Consider the following 18,111-nt stretch of genomic DNA (forward strand, 5'->3'; position numbering starts at 1 on the left):
TTCATAGTCCCCTTTAAGGCTATGTTCACACTACGTAAACCTACGGCTGTTGTTGCCGATGGCAACAACGGCCATAGTTTTTGCGGGGTGGAACAATGCCTTAGTTTCAGTGGGATCCCGGCTGGAACGTATACACATTGTATATGCTCCGGCTGGCATCCCATGTGGCCCCGCAAATAACTGACATGTCAGTTTTCTGTGGCCGCAATTCAATGAATTGCGGCCGTAGGAGACCCTATCAGTTGACACTATGAAGCGAGCGGCTCTGCTCGCTCCATAGTGTGCCGGGGGAAGCTCTGATACGGGCACGCGCTGATGTGCCCGCATCAGAGCTCTGCGGCCGGACAGATCATCTGGCTGGTACTTAAGTACCGGCCGCGATGATCCGGGCAGAGACCGGCCGTTCCGTGACCTGGAATGCTTGTATGTAATGAGAGGTAGCCCAATGGCCCCCAAGATATATATCTATTAGATTACACCAGGCTCCAGGAGCGCAGCATGGTACTGTGCAGCGGGTGCTAGGTTCCCTGGAAGGCACTGTATACATACTCTATAAGATCACTGTATAATATTAGCATGGGCATAGCCCACCTGATGGCCGCCATAACCTAATGTCACTTGGCTCGGCCTTTTTCTTACCTAATTTTGGGGCCCTGGCGGCAGACTTTCCCAGACTTCAGGCAGGGGTCAGCAGGGGTCACACAGCAGGAAACATAGGCGGAGTATAATGAGGGCAATCTGGGGTCCTGCGCTCCAGGGGGCCCCCATTATAATGCCTCTGCTGTAGTCAGGGCTGGGCCTGGGATCAGCAGCAGTACAGTACAGAAAGACTGGGATTAGGATACCAACCAGGGGCCTGAAACCCACATGACCATCACATGACCATCACATGACCAATCAATTGCAGGCAGGTCACGTGATCGTCAGCATGTCAGAAGAGAAGAGCAGCTCCTCAGTCCTCTCCCCCACGGACGGCCACCAGGACCCCAGTAACCCACGGACTGACCCAGGACAGGTACCATAACTGTCTCTTTATTTTTGTTTTTTTTTAAATTGACCTTCCCCCAACATGAACACTTTATCGTAGTGTTTTTTTTTTTTTTAAGTAAAGCCGTCTTTACTTCCTCTGCCTCTGTGAGCACGGCTTCTCTCTCATCATCATCATCATCATTATCAGCGGCCTGGGAGATCACAATGTCAGCTTTACATGCAGGCAGCCTGGCCCAGCAAGCAAGGAGTTAATTGACCCCTTCATTGCTGGGCTGACTGCATATAAGCTCCAATTCTGATCTGCAGAGGAAGGAGATAGCGCCATCAGGAGGATAAGATGCAGACAGCCCAGCAATGAAGGGGTCAATTAACTCCTTGCTTGCTAGGCCAGGCTGCTGTCATGTAAGATTCCCATAGTGATCTCCCTGCTAGCGCCATCTCTCTCCTCCGCAGTGGGATGAACCCCGGTCAGGAGATCAGACTGTGAGCCCAGTGATCACAGCTGCAAATATATACTACAGGGATGTATATGTAACAGCCCTACCACTCCCATCATGTTCTGGAAGTGACAGCATGTTGGGAGTGGTAGTCTTACTACAGCTACAGATAACTTTATGGTTGTAAATACAGGGATATATGTGTTATAAGCTCAGGTATCTGCAACAACACTACAACTACCATCATGTTCTGGAAGTGACATCATGATGGTAGTGGTAGTCTTACTACAGCTACAGATAACTTTATGGTTGTACTAGTAAATACAGGGATATATGTGTTATAAGGTCAGGTATCTGTAACAAGACTACAACTACCATCGTGCTCTGAAAGTGAAGGCATGACTGGAGTCGTAGTCTTGCTACAGCTATAGATGCGTTAGTTGGAGATTGTGCTGGATTTACATGACCTTATGATATTTACCTTGTCTGCTATTTCCCTACAGTCTCTGCTTCTAACTAGTCCTGCTCTCTGCCTGCTCCGTGGGGAAAGTGGAGACAGCCCGAGTCCAACCTGGATACAGACTAGACTGTCTCCACCTTCCCCACAGACCGGAAAAGACAGCACGATTCAGACAGCGATGGTTCAGGTCTGTACGAACCCCAAACCTCAGCGCGGCTCCATCATCTCTAGTCCTGCCGCCGCCCCTGATCATTAGTTAGAGTGGAGCAGTGTGTCAGAGCTCTGCTTGGTCCTTCTCATAGGGTCACACATAGTTGCCAACATTTGAAAAAAATTTCCAGGGACACTTTAGCGTTGACAACAAGAGGTTTGGCCTATTGTGGGTGTGGTCTGTGTGTGGGTGTGGTCTGTATGTGGGTGTGGCTTGTCATCCAGGACTATGGATGTGCACCTGCATTCTGTCCATGGTTGCACAGACCCCTTCATTAACAATAGGGTCCAACGCAGACCAGTAATGCTGCGTTTACACGTAATGATTATCATGCGAATTTGCGCGATAACGATCGAATTCGAACCATGATCGTACGTGTAAACGCAGTGAACGATCAAATGACGAGCGAGAAATCGTTCATTTTAATCTTTGAACATGTTCTCAAATAGTCGTTGATCGTTCGCAAAAAAATCGCAGATCGTTCGCCGATTTAACCAATGTGTGAGAGAGGCTTAAGCGATCGCAAAACAAATTACGATATATCGTACTATCTAAACACTGATCGATATGAAAAAAAAAAATAGTTACTCTGACATCGTTAATCATACGATCGGGCCAATTATCGTTTCGTGTAAACGCAGCATAACACGTACAGGTATGTGTATAGGGTCTGCAAATGGCGACAGAATTAAAGGATGTGGGACAGGGGCTAAGAGTTTCATTTCTTTTCTTAGACTGCTCACTATTTCTCCATATTATCCTCCAGGATGTACCCTGTCTAGTCCCCCTATAGTAGCAGAAGAAGGGGGTGGCAGGGGAATGTGAGAACAGAGTCTGAACATGGTTGGATGCTACAAGATCTGAAAAGCTCCCGACTCGATGAAACAACCTTGTACCGTAGTGCAGATGTAGCAGAGCCAAACGTGTCATTGAGATGTTTCTACCGCTGTGTATCATTATGACCTTCATCTCTGATATATCTGACAAACTCAGCACTGCTACATCACATCCACATAGCTACAAGGATTTAGCCTCGTGGACTGATATAAGCTTCCTATATCACTGCATTATGTTACAGCAAAGTTAGCTGGTCATTACAGTACAGCTGAATGTGTCATGACACAGTAAGACTCTGGTTTAGGGTCTAAACGACCACAGCGAGTATGTAATTATACCGCCCTTAACCCCTTCTGCTCCCGCCCGGCTCCCCTGCTGTAAGCATACATTACCTGTCCTGCTCTCCTGTCCGGCCAATTAGTGTGTCGCCCAGCCGCAGCCACTGATTGGCCGGGCGGGAGAGCAGGACGCCGGACCCGTGCAGCAAGGACAGGTAATGTATGCTGCTTACAGCGGGGGAGCCGGGCGGGAGCAGAAGGGGTTAAGGGCGGTATAATTACATACTTGCTGCGGTCGTTTAGACCGCAGCAAGTATGTAGTGTATGGGAACTGCCAGGACCTGCCGGGCTCGCAGCGAGAATCTCGCTGCGAGCCCGCCCGTGTGAATATACCCTTACTATTGTTTACACCACTTACTCTTCTTTTTTAAAGTTGTGTCAAAGGACAAACCTGTCTAATATTTAACCTCTCAGCACTGCTACATCCCAAATATTCATGAAAGCTTCTAAAACAAAGACAAATAAAGTGACTGTACCACCAGGCCCAGGCAGAAGCACTGGAAGCGGCTTACTCACCCCCAGTGGGAAGAAACCCCAGCCCCTCCATAACGTGACTCCATTAGAATCAATGGAACCCTATCATAGAGGGGCAGGGTTTCCTCCCACTAAGGGTGGGTCGGCCCGCCTCCAGTGCTTCAGCCTGGGCCTGGTGGTACTGTCACTTTAAGGGCTTCCTATGTCTTTTGGCTGCACCAACATTTTCTATTATACTATAGCAGAGCTAAGTTTGTCAGTACAGCAGAGCCGAGTGTTGAATATGGAGCAACTTGAAGTGAATGTACCAGCAGGTGCATCACTTTAAGATTTTTACATGAATAGACTGGCGCTGGTGCGGGGATACTGGTGCTGTGGTCCTTTTCCTTAACCGCAGCCCGTTTCCCGCGCACAGCACCAGTCTATTCCCGGTCACCAGCCCAGACTGAAGCACTGGAGGCTGGCCGGGCTGCTCCGAGTGGGAGGAAACCCTCGCACCTCTATGATGCAGCTCCATTGATTCTAATGGAGCCGCATCACAGAGTGGAGGGCAGAACGTTACTCTTAAGGGGCCGGCGGGCCAGCCTCCGGTGCTTAAGGCCAGGCCAGTGACCGGAAATAGACTGGTGCTGTGCACGGGAACTGGGCCACAGCACCAGCATCCCCGCACCGGTGCCAGTCTATTCATGTAAAAATCTTAACACGATATACGTCATAGAGACACGTCATGGAGACATAGTCCAACAATATATCACCAGACTGAACAAACGATTTTCTTATGTAAACTTTTTTTACTTTTTCCTTTTTGCAGTATTTTACAAGAAATATTTCATGGGTATAAAATCTATATAAAAATACAAAAAATGTCACCCAAGGTGCTCAGTCGGCGGACTTCTAGTAACTGGGGATCTTGATTTACTCCTCCAGGAGATCACGATCCTCTATTTGCACACACCTGAAGAGCTGGTAAGGCGTGCAATCACACAGCTGGATGATGGACACTTGCAACAACGGCCGTGATTAATGCAAAAGATACGTTGTATATGAATGAATGGAATCCCACAGGAATAGCGACCGCACAAGCCTGACAGGTCAAACAATGGAGAGTGCGGCCGGAGCGGGGAGTCCTGGCTCTTGCATGTTGCTGTTGCACTGTCCCTAGGAAAGTGTATTAAAGCGACGGGTATCCTGTATACTGACTGTGGGAAGAGATGATGGCGTAGACTGGATACAGCTGTACATTGTGGTGATATACACTCACCGGCCACTTTATTAGGTACACCTGTCCAACTGCACGTTACCACTTAATTTCTAATCAGCCAATCACATGGCGGCAACTCAGTGCATTTAGGCATGTAGACATGGTCAAGACAATCTCCTGCAGTTCAAACCGATACCTTGTTGTATCTATGCCACCAAGAATTGGGGCAGTTCTGAAGGCAAAAGGGGGTCCAACCCGTTACTAGCATGGTGTACCTAATAAAGTGGCTGGTGAGTGTATTATATCAGTCTATGAGACTGCAATACCCCTATATTAGGCCACACCTGCGTGATTTAGATTTCCCTTTACATACAGAACCAGTCTCCGTATCTGGTGAGACCCGTGTTAGGGCCCTTTTACACGGAAAGATTATCTGCCAAAGATTTGAAGCCAAAACCAGGAATGGATTTGAAAAGAGGAGAAATCTCAGGCTTTCCTTTATTACCTGATCTCTGTTTATAGTCCATTCCTGGCTTTGGCTTCAAATCTTTGGCAGATAATCTGTCAGATAATCTTTCCATGTTAAAGGGCCCTATTCCACCGGACGATTATCGTTCAGATTATCGTTAAATCGTTCAAATCTAAACGATAATCATTCGGTTGAAATGCAGTTAACGATTAACGACCGAACGAGAAATCGTTGATCGCTTTATAAGGGCCCTATTCCACCGGACGATTATCGTTCAGATTATCGTTAAATCGTTCGAATCTAAACGATAATCGTTTGGTTGAAATGCAGTTAACGATTAACGACCGAACGAGAAATCGTTGATCGCTAAGACCTGGACCTATTTTTATCGTTGCTCGTTTGCAAAACGTTCGCAAATCGTTCGCATTGAATAAAGCCCGTATTCCACGGGTCGTTGGAGGAGCAAACAAGCGCTGTCAGCGCTCGTTTGCTCCTCGTTCGCCGCTCGCTGCCGCCGCTATTCGACGCGGCGTCAGCGAGCGGGTGAGTGCGGGAGGGGGCGGCGGGGAGCTGCGGGGGGGCTGCCCGGGTGATCGCTAGATCGTCCGGGCAGCCCATAGGATACAGCAGCATCTGCTGCCGATGCTCCTATTCAACGGAGCGACGGCAGCAGATCGCTGCTATATCAGTCGCTTGTTTTTCAACATGTTGAAAAACAAGCGACTGCAACGATCAGCCGACATGAACGATGTCGGCTGATCGTTGCACTCTATTCCACGGAACGATTATCGGTCGATTAGCGGTCGATATCGTCCGAAAACGAACGATAATCGTTCCGTGGAATAGGGCCATAAGACATCGTTCAGTCGTTCGCAATAGATACGAACGCAATAGCGAAGAAATACGGAAGAAGAAACGATCGCAATTACGATCATAAGTAACGATTATCGTTCCATGGAAATGAGTGAACGTTTTCAGGTCTTTCGCAATAGCGGTCGTTTGAGATCGTTAATCGTTAACGATTATGCTAACGATAATCGTCCGGTGGAATAGGGCCCTTATGGCCCTATTCCACGGAACGTTTGTCGTTCATAAATTCGCTAAAACGACCGCTCGTTAACGATTAATTCACGACTATATTTTGCGAACGACAACATATAACACGTGAACGATAACGATTACTTTGCGGTCGTTACATGCTCGTTTAAAACGTTCGCCGGGGTGATAATTTGAATACAACACACCTAGTTTTTCAACACATTGGGTGAACGATTTCACGATTTCTAATTCAACAAAACGATTAGCGAATTATCGTTGAAAGACTAACGATTTTTTTTCGACATGTTGAAAAACATTTTATAACGACTGAACAACGATTTTGCTGTAGTCGTTCGATCGTTTACATCTATTCCACGGAACGATTATCGTTAACGAGCGGTCGTTTTAGCGAATTTATGAACGACAAACGTTCCGTGGAATAGGGCCATTAGTTTCCGGCTCCCCCGCTTGGAGTGTTTATACCGTGCATCCTGCCTTCCTTCCCTGTTAGTCCCCTAATTCCCAATCATTTACAGGGATCTTGGTAAATGCCATCTGACCGGACTAATCTGATAAAATATGTGTATAATTGGTTTAGACAGCTGTGCTGCAGCGTGACAGTGTGGTGTGAGACACCGCCATCTAGTGCACTGTCCTATAACTGCACTCTGAGACAACGTATTATTGGTTGTGGACAGGCTTCATTCATTATAAGTTGTCATTTTATTTTATAATTCAAGGAATTTTTATTGTATATTGATAACTTAAAGGGACATATTAATCAAAGCTAAAGGGGCTCTTCTCTTTAGACAATCCCTCCCAGTTAGAAGGATCCCTTTACAGTATTAATGCGTCCCCCTACTAGACCCACAATATTCAGCTATAGCCTGTGGAGAAAGCTGCCAGTAAGTGTTCAAAAGCCGTACACTGCCCCCTGAGGTGAAACTAAGCATTACAGTGTCCATTGTGGTTTGTCTATGCAGTGCAGGACAGGACGGGTCCTCCAGAGTGATTAGGAGATGTAGATCCTGAGCAGAGGAACAGGCCCCCATTAATGGTGAATGACAACTGGACAATCCCTTTAAGATCTTTTCTCTTTTCTCCATTCTTATTGTATCTAATAGATTACTGTATTCTTATAGATTGTAAGCCCTCGCGGGCAGGGTCCTCTTCCCCATGTATCAGTCTGCCATCTGCCTTCATGTAATGTGTTTTGATCTTGTAATGTTCTTGTTTGTTACCCTTGTCGCTTGTATAGCGCTCTGGAATAAAGTGCGCTTTATTAACAATAATAATAATAATTAATAATAATAATCTGATGTCTTTCTTACATTGTTTTCTAGTGCTATAAATTCTCAGACAAGGAATGGTGCCACACCCCTCTACTTAGCTTGTCAAGAAGGACATCTGGAAGTCATTCAGTATTTGGTCAAGGACTGTGGGGCCGACCCTCATATCCGGGCCTCGGATGGGATGACCCCGTTACACGCGGCTGCACAGATGGGTCACAGTACCGTTATTGTTTGGTTGGTAAGTTTAATACACGTGAAATACATCAGGTCTTATATTTTCTTTATATAGAGAGACAATGCTGCGATGTTTTCTTTAAAGAAATTAACAGGTGTTGTGATTGCAGTTTTTATTTATAAAGGGGTTATCCAGTGCTACAAAGACATAGCCACTTTCTTCCAGAGACAGCACCGCTCTTGTCTCCAGCTTGGGCTCAGTTCCATTGAAGTGAATGGAGCCTAATTGCAAACCGCACCTGACCTGGGGACAAGAGTCATGTTGTCTCTGAAAGAAATTGGCCATGTTTTTGTAGCACTGGATAACCCCTCTAAGTCTTCTATATTTAAATCGACGTTATCCATAATGGCCACTAGGTGTCCCCCTCTCTGTCAATCTGCAGTCCTTGCTTCTTCTGTGCTGATAGTTTAGTCTTTTCTCTGAGACCAAACACAGGTCACAGACAGTGACAGTGTGATATAGTGTGAGCCCAACCTAATGGTGCGTTTACACAGACAGATATATCTGACAGATCTTTGAAGCCAAAACCAGGAACAGACTATAAACAGGGATCAGGTCATACTGGAAAGACTGGGATCTATCCTCTTTTCAAATCCATTCCTGGCTTTGGCTTCCAAAATCTGTCAGATAAATCTTTCTGTGTAAACGCACCCTAATGCTGGGTTTACAGGGAACGATTATCGTGCAAATTTGCACGATAACGATCGAATTCGAACGATAATCGTACGTGTAAACGCAGTGAACGATCGCACAACGAGTGAGAAATCGTTAATTTTGATCTTGTAACTTGTTCTTAAATCGTCGTTCGCCAAAAATTCGCCGATCATTCCGTGTAAACAGTCGTCACGCGAAAGTCCCGCCGCCCAAAGTCTGGCCCCTCTCATCCGCAGCCCGGCCCCCCTCTCATCCGCAGCCCGGCCCCCCTCTAATCCGCAGCCCGGCCCTTCGCTCATCCGCAGCCCCCTGCGCCGGCTTGATCACCGCCTCTCCGATCACCACCCCCACCGCCGCCGCTCCGATCGCCACCCCCGCCGCCGCCGCTGATTGGCTGAAGAGGAGCCGTTTGAATTTCCCAACTCCCCTCTTCGGCCAATTAATGCAAGGCAGCACTAATTGGCTGAAGAGGGGAGCCGGGAAATTCAAACGGCCCCTCTTCAGCCAATCAGTGCTGCCTTGCATTGATTGGCTGAAGAGGGGAGCCGGGAATTTCAAACGGCTCCCCTTCAGCCAATCAGTGCTGAAGAGGAGCACTGATTGGCTGAAGAGGAGCCGTTTGAAATTCCCGGCTCATCTCTTTAGCCAATCAATGCACTGAAGAGGGGAGCCGGGGATTTGAAGACCTGCTACGCGGAGCAGGTAACGTATGCTCGTAGCCGGGGAGGCGGGGGCGATTGTAGCGGTGGCGGGGCTGGCGAACGGAGCGGCGGGGGTGGCGAACGGAGCGGGGGGGGCGATCGGAGCAGCGGCAGGGGTGGCGATCGGAGCGGCGGCGGGGGGGGGCAATCGGAGCCGCGGTGGCGATCGGAGCGGGGGCGGGGGTGGCGAGCGGCGGCGGGGGGGGGGGGGGGGGTAGGGCCATCGGAGCAACGGGGATGGCGATCGGGGCAGCGCAGGGGGCTGCGGTTGGCCGTGGGGCCGGGCTGCAGATGAGCAGGGGGCCGGGCTGCGAACGGGGGAGCGGCCTGCGGGCGGACCGGGCTGCGGGCGCGCGATCGCTAAACGATCGCAAAATGATTTTTCTGTACAATATATCATACCGTCTAAACGCTGATCGTTATAAAAAAAAAATTGTTACTTCGAAATCGTTAATCGTGCGATCGGGCCAATTATCGCTCCGTGTAAACTTTGCATTAGCTGCAGAGCTGATATTAGAATTAGCCTAAGGTAATTGCCCTCATGTGATATACAACCTGCACGATGAACAGGTGTCTCTCCTTGCGTGAGCGCAGGGGACAGGGACTTCCTGTGTTTGGTCTCATATTTTTTTTTTTTTATATCAGAGAAAAAAAAAAAATGAGCGTGGAGCGCAGAAGGAGAGTGGAGGCAGCGTTGGGCGCAGAGGGAGAGTGGGGCGCAGAGGGAGAATGCAACCCAGTGTAACAGGAAGGGAGACACCTAGTGGCCATTATGTACAATCACCATAGTAAAAGGAAGAAACACTGGCACTACTCACATGGAATGTGTTCAAGAGTCTCTCCTTAAAGGGGTTATCCAGCGCTACAAAAACATGGCCACTTTCCCCCTACTGTTGTCTCCAGTTTGGATGGGGTTTTGAAACTCAGTTCCATTGAAATAAATGGAGCTTAATTGCAAACCGCACCTGAACTGGAGACAAGAGTAGGGGGAAAGTGGCCATGTTTTGTAGAGCTGGATAATCCCTTTTATGGGGTTCTCCAGTGCTACAAAAACATGGCCACTTTCTTCCAGAGACAGCATCACTCTTGTCACCGGGTCAGGTATGGTTTGCAATTAAACTTCATTAAAGGGGTTATCCAGCGCTACAAAAACATGGCCACTTTCTTCCAGAGACAGCTCCACTCTTGTCTCCACATTGGGCGGGGTTTTGCTGCTCAGTTCCATTGAAGTGAATGGAGCTTAATTGCAAACCGCACCTGAACGGGAGACAAGAGTCGTGTTGTCTCTGAAAGAAAGTGGCCATGTTTTGTAGCGCTGGATAACCCATTTAACTTCAATGGAACTTAGTTACATAACCTGCCCCCAGACTGGAGACAACAGCAGTGCTGTCTCTTGAAGAAAGCGGCCATGTTTTTGTAGCGCTGGATAACCCCTTTAACCCTTGCCGATACTCCTTTGATGGCGCTCAATGATTAAATAGTGGCAACAGTATATCCAGTAAATTGACAAGTAGAAAATACAACCACAGCACTTCATTTTCAATTAAACAATGCTCCTTTATTTCAGCTCATGGGACCTGGGTGACGTACATTTCGCGCTGTAACTGCACTCCCTTCTGGCCCTACCAGCCTCTGTTTATAGCATCCTCTAAAATTTATCATCATCGGCCGCACATCTTCAGGCCCCGCCTCCTCCAGCTGTCAATCATTCTGGAGAAGGCGGCGGTCTGAAGATACAGCAGGTGCACAACTGGAGAACTAGATGCCGGATTACAGGCAGCGTGGATTGTAGGAATACACGGCTGCTTGTGACTGCGAAGATATATACATCTCCTATACATACTATACATAGTATATGCTATATACATCTCCTCTATGTACAGTATATCTTATATACATCTTCTATATGTACAGTATATCCTATATACATCTCCTATATGTACAGTATATCCTATATTCATCTCCTATATGTACAGTATATCCTATATACATATCCTATATACATATCCTATATGTACAGTATATCCTATATACATCTCCTCTATACACAGTATATCCTATATTCATCTCCTATATGTACAGTATATCCTATATACATATCCTATATACATATCCTATATGTACAGTATATCCTATATACATCTCCTCTATATACAGTATATCCTATATTCATCTCCTATATGTACAGTATATCCTATATACATATCCTATATACATATCCTATATGTACAGTATATCCTATATTCATCTCCTATATATACAGTATATCCTATATACATATCCTATATACATATCCTATATGTACAGTATATCCTATATTCATCTCCTATATGTACAGTATATCCTATATACATATCCTATATGTACAGTATATCCTATATACATCTCCTCTATATACAGTATATCCTATATACATATCCTATATTCATCTCCTATATGTACAGTATATCTTATATACATCTCCTATATGTACAGTATATCCTATATTCATCTCCTATATGTACAGTATATCTTATATACATCTCCTATATGTACAGTATATCCTATATACATCTCCTATATGTACAGTATATCCTATATACATCTCCTATATGTACAGTATATCCTATATACATCTCCTATATGTACAGTATATCCTATATACATCTCCTATATGTACAGTATATCCTATATACATCTCCTATATGTACAGTATATCCTATATACAGTACATATCCTATATGTACAGTAAATCCTATATACATATCTGTGCTGTCAGCTTCCAGGGCTGCATAAATGATACAGTGATCGTTCGTTCAGCCCAGGCGCTCCATTTCTCGTGGCATATAAAGGCATAGCAAATTAGCTGATCTCGCTGATTGGCGCTCGTTTGTGGCCCCCGCGGATGACAAATCTTCCTTTGTAAAGGGAAGAGATTTTTCTGCTCCCCAGGATGATTAGATCAGCAGCAGGAATGCTAGACTGATGCTCTACTCCCCCATTATAGGACCCTTGATTATAGCAGTACAGAGGTAGTAGTTACCACACTATGCCATTGGCAATCCAAGGGAGGATGCCTCTAAATAATTTCACTGTTTTTTGCCCATGTGGCCCTGAACCGCACTGATGTCTATGAGACAGATGTAAGGAGTAACCCTGATCATTCTTGTTTTTTTTTCCCCTTACAGATGAGTTTTACAGATATAAGTCTCTCTGAGCGAGATGCGGATGGAGCGACTGCCATGCACTTTGCTGCCAGTAGAGGTCATGCCAAGGTCTTAAGCTGGCTGCTTCTCCATGGAGGGGACATGAGCACTGATAACTTTGGAGGGACCCCTCTTCACGATGCTGCAGAGAATGGGGAACTTGAGGTTTTTTTTTAATTTTTACTTTTTCATTTATTAGTACTGCCTTACTTTCTCTATGTACAAGAATGTAACTGGTATAAAACTGCCCCCTATATACAGGAATATAACTACTATAATACTGCTCCTATATACAGGGATATAACTACTATTATACTGCTTCCTATACACAGGAATATAACTACTATAATACTGCTCCTATATACAAGAATATAACTACTATAATACTGCTCCTATATACAGGAATATAACTACTATAATACTGCTCCTATATACAGGAATATAACTACTATAATACTGCTCCTATATACAGGAATATAACTACTATAATACTGCTCCTATATACAGGAATATAACTACTATAATACTGCTCCTATATACAGGAATATAACTACTATAATACTGCTCCTATATACAGGAATATAACTACTATAATACTGCTCCTATATACAGGGATATAACTACTATAATACTGCCCCCTATATACAGGAATATAACTACTATAATACTGCTCCTATATACAGGAATATAACTACTATAATACTGCTCCTATATACAGGAATATAACTACTATAATACTGCTCCTATATACAGGAATATAACTACTATAATACTGCTCCTATATACAGGGATATAACTACTATAATACTGCCCCCTATATACAGGAATATAACTACTATAATACTGCTCCTATATACAGGAATATAACTACTATAATACTGCTCCTATATACAGGAATATAACTACTATAATACTGCTCCTGTATACAGGAATATAACTACTATAATACTGCCCCCTATATACAGGGATATAACTACTATAATACTGCTCCTATATACAGGAATATAACTACTATAATACTGCTCCTATATACAGGAATATAACTACTATAATACTGCTCCCTATATACAGGAATATAACTACTATAATACTGCTCCTATATACAGGAATATAACTACTATAATACTGCTCCCATATACAGGAATATAACTACTATAATACTGCTCCTATATACAAGAATATAACTACTATAATACTGCTCCTATATACAGGGATATAACTACTATAATACTGCTCCTATATACAGGAATATAACTACTATAATACTGCTCCTATATACAGGAATATAACTCCTATAATACTGCTCCTATATACAGGGATATAACTACTATAATACTGCTCCTATATACAGGGATATACCTACTATAATACTGCCCCCTATATACAGGAATATAACTACTATAATACTGCTCCTATATACAGGGATATACCTACTATAATACTGCCCCCTATATACAGGAATATAACTACTATAATACTGCCCCCTATATACAGGAATATAACTACTATAATACTGCTCCTATATACAGGGATATAACTACTATAATACTGCTCCTATATACAGGAATATAACTACTATAATACTGCTCCTATATACAGCAATATAACTACTATAATGACCTCAATTAGCAGGAGACACCTGAGTGCACATGGTTTTAATCCCTCCTGTTTTTTCCCATTCTGTTTGCTGCAGCTATGGTGAGTGTAATATCTTATCCAGACTTGTGCTGCTTGGGGGCGACCTTCTCCGCCGGCGGCGCTGGCCGGGTTCTGGTGTGGTGTTTTTGGGTCTGGTCCTGTGGCATGGGGGTCGCAGGGCCGTCCCATGGCCCCCGTTCCCTGGCTGTGCGCGCCTGCGGGGTTGGTGGCCACTGACTGGCACGGTGTGGACTTAGTGTAGGGACCCATGTGTATCAGATACCGGCACGAGGTACATGGGGCAGTATGGCTTGATCAATTCATACACAAAATTCTGATGTGTTTTTTATTTAGCCAAGCGGCACTAGTATCAGCCATAGGTGTGAGGTGCAGCACTCTGTTTCTTCCCTGAACCATAACTACTATAATACTGCTCCTATATACAGGAATATAACTACTATAACACTGCCCCTATATACAGGAATATAACTACTATAATACTGTCCCTATATACAGGAATATAACTACTATAATACTGCTCCTATATACAGGAATATAACTACTATAATACTGTCCCTATATACAGGGATATAACTACTATAATACTGCTCCTATATACAGGGATATAACTACTATAATACTGCTCCTATATCAGGGATATAACTACTATAATACTGCTCCTATATACAGGAATATAACTACTATAATACTGCTCCCTATATACAGGAATATAACTACTATAATACTGCTCCTATATACAGGGATATAACTACTATAATACTGCCCCCTATATACAGGGATATAACTACTATAATACTGCTCCTATATACAGGGATATAACTACTATAATACTGCTCCCTATATACAGGAATATAACTACTATAATACTGCTCCTATATACAGGGATATAACTACTATAATACTGCTCCTATATACAGGAATATAACTACTATAATACTGCTTCTATATACAGGGATATAACTACTATAATACTGCCTCCTATATACAGGAATATAACTACTATAATACTGTCCCTATATACAGGGATATAACTACTATAATACTGCTCCTATATACAGGGATATAACTACTATAATACTGCTCCTATATCAGGGATATAACTACTATAATACTGCTCCTATATACAGGAATATAACTACTATAATACTGCTCCCTATATACAGGAATATAACTACTATAATACTGCCCCCTATATACAGGGATATAACTACTATAATACTGCTCCTATATACAGGGATATAACTACTATAATACTGCTCCCTATATACAGGAATATAACTACTATAATACTGCTCCTATATACAGGGATATAACTACTATAATACTGCTCCTATATACAGGAATATAACTACTATAATACTGCTTCTATATACAGGGATATAACTACTATATTCCTGGCTTTTATATAATATAATCTACATAACATGGATCCTTGTAGTTTCCTGAATTGCTCTCACATAGGGCTCCATTACATTGATGACACGTTCCCTATATGTCCATAATGTAAATTAACAGCAGACAATTGATTACCCTGTGGTCAGATGTGTTGTGCTCCCCTCGGTGGTTGTAGTAGGAAGTGCAGGCTCCATGTAGTAGATACAATCAGTAATATACTTTGTTCCTTCTGTGATTCCAGTGCTGCCAGATTCTCGTTGTGAATGGAGTGAAACTTGGGATCAAGGACCATGATGGGTACACGGCCGCTGACCTGGCGGAGTATAACGGACACATGCATTGTGCTAAATATCTAAGGACTGTGGAGAATATGGTAAAGCTAATATAGATTGTTCTATACGCATGGATAGTGTAAAGTGGTGTGTTTAAAGGGGCACTCCAGCGATTTATTTTTTTTATTTATTTTTTTTAAATCAATTTGTGTCAGTTATACAGATTTGTAATTTACTACTATGTAAAAGTCTACAGTCTTCCAGTACTTATCAGCTGCTGTATGTCCTGCAGGAAGTGCAGCAGCAAATCCCAATAGAAAGCCTCCTCTGCTCTGGACAGTTCCTGACATGGACAGAAGTGGCAGCAGAGAGCACTGTGTCAGACTGGAGACCACTTCGTGCAGGGCATACAGCAGCTGATCAGTACTGGAAGACTTTAGATTTTTAATTAGAAAAAAAATTACAAATCTGTATAACTTTAACCTCTCTTTAACCCCTTCATATCTGTAGATTCATTCATTTAAATGCAAACTACTACCGAATGACGTGTTACCTGTATAATGTCCAGTAAGAGCCACCGTCCATCCCATGCATGGCAGTATGGAGCCCCCCCCCTGTATTTTCAGGGGGGCCCTCACCATGAGTTCTGTGTCCCCAGGGGCAGATTGTGTAAATCATAGCTATCCTGTAATATAGCTGAGATGTGGGGAGCTGCCCCCACTCACATGAGGTGGAGGGCACTGTGTGCCATGCAGGGGAATGGTATATAGGAGGGGGCAGAGGGTATATATGCTGGCAGGATGATATGGTATAAGCAGGATGTATATGTGTGTATAAGGGGCACCAGTATATAGAGAGGACAACACGCTATATGTTTACATTAGGAGAGAGTGTATAAAGGGGCATTGAGGTATATACAGAGGGGCACCTGCTGCTGTGACGGCGGCGGCGGCGGCTCTGGTGCCGGCTGTGGCTTCTGTATCCAGGAGCTTGTGGTCTGTCACCAGCACCACCACCTGTCACACCAGTGCCAGCTCCACCTCCCCACCCTCCCAGATTTATTTCATGTCATATGTTCCTATACAGTCAGAACATATACATTGTATATAGGAGTCAGAATGAGGGGCTGCACATCTGCTTTGGGGGTCTGCTCCGCTTTGCTTAAAGGGGCAGCTGGTGTCAGAAAATTATATAGATTCGTTTTTTACTTTGTAAAATCTCCAGTCTTCCAGTACTTATCAGCTGCTGTATGTCCTGCAGGGAGTGGTGTATTCTCTCCAGTGTGACACAGTGCCCTCTGCTGCCACCTCTGTCCATGTCAGGAACTGTCCAGAGCAGGAGAGCTTTTCTATGGGGATTTGCTGCTGCTCTGGACAGTTCCTGACATGGACAGAGGAGGCAGCAGAGAGCACGGTGTCAGACTGGAGAGAATGCACCACTTCCTGGAGGACATACAGCAGCTGACAAGTACTGGAAGACTGAAGATTTTACATAGAAGTAAATTACAAATCTGTATAACTTTCTGACCCCAGCTGATTTAAAATAATTTAGTTTTGTCATAGTTCCCCTTTAAAGCTGTTGTCACATGGTCACTTCCTTTCACTACCAGCGCCTCTCTTGTCCTCAGGTTGGCTGCCAGCTTTACGGCTCTTTACCATTTAATTAAATGGAGCTGAACTGTAAGGGTATATACACGCTGTTTAAAACAGAGGGAAACTCCGTTGCGTAATCAATCATTCTTTGGACGGAGGAAGGAATCCGCCCGTGCATAGAATGGAGACTATGACACGGGCGGAGACGCGCACACCCGCCACTGTCCGCGAGCGGCCGATTACGCAAAGGAGTTTCTGTCTTTTTTAAGCAGTGTGCACATACCCTAATACCGCACACAACCTGCAACAATGTAGCTGTGTTCTTCTAATACTGGAGAACCCCCAGCAGTTATCCTGCCTACTGTGCCTGGGGCAGGGCCGAGCGTTCCCCAGCACTCCTAAGGCGATGTTCACACACACAGTAAGATAATACCAACATACAGCCTCATTATTGTGAGGTATTTATGGTATAGGGTCACTCTACGTCAGTCTGCTGTATATATTATAGTATAGGGTCACTATGTGTCAGACTGCTATATACAGTATATATTATAGTATAGGGTCACTATGTGTCAGACGACTGCTATATACAGTATATATTATACTATAGGGTCACTATGTGTCAGTCTGCGGTATACAGTATATATTATAGTATAGGGTCACTATGTGTC

General features: G+C 44.3%; 1 protein-coding gene across 2 annotated transcripts in view; it reads left to right on the top strand.

The window, feature by feature from the left end:
* Nucleotides 1–949: 949 nt before the first annotated feature.
* The window catches only part of ESPN (espin), a 96,187-nt gene continuing 79,025 nt past the window's right edge, over nt 950–18,111 (top strand). For both annotated transcript variants that reach the window (XM_069946947.1, XM_069946948.1), the window contains exons 1-4: nt 950–1,015; nt 7,799–7,985; nt 12,505–12,687; nt 15,818–15,949. In XM_069946947.1, coding sequence (XP_069803048.1) covers nt 7,929–7,985; nt 12,505–12,687; nt 15,818–15,949 — 372 coding nt within the window. In that variant the 5' untranslated portion in view covers nt 950–1,015; nt 7,799–7,928. The remainder of the gene's footprint in view (nt 1,016–7,798; nt 7,986–12,504; nt 12,688–15,817; nt 15,950–18,111) is intronic.

The sequence above is a fragment of the Dendropsophus ebraccatus genome, chromosome 12 (assembly GCF_027789765.1).
Source record: "Dendropsophus ebraccatus isolate aDenEbr1 chromosome 12, aDenEbr1.pat, whole genome shotgun sequence".
Classification (NCBI taxonomy): domain Eukaryota; kingdom Metazoa; phylum Chordata; class Amphibia; order Anura; family Hylidae; genus Dendropsophus; species Dendropsophus ebraccatus.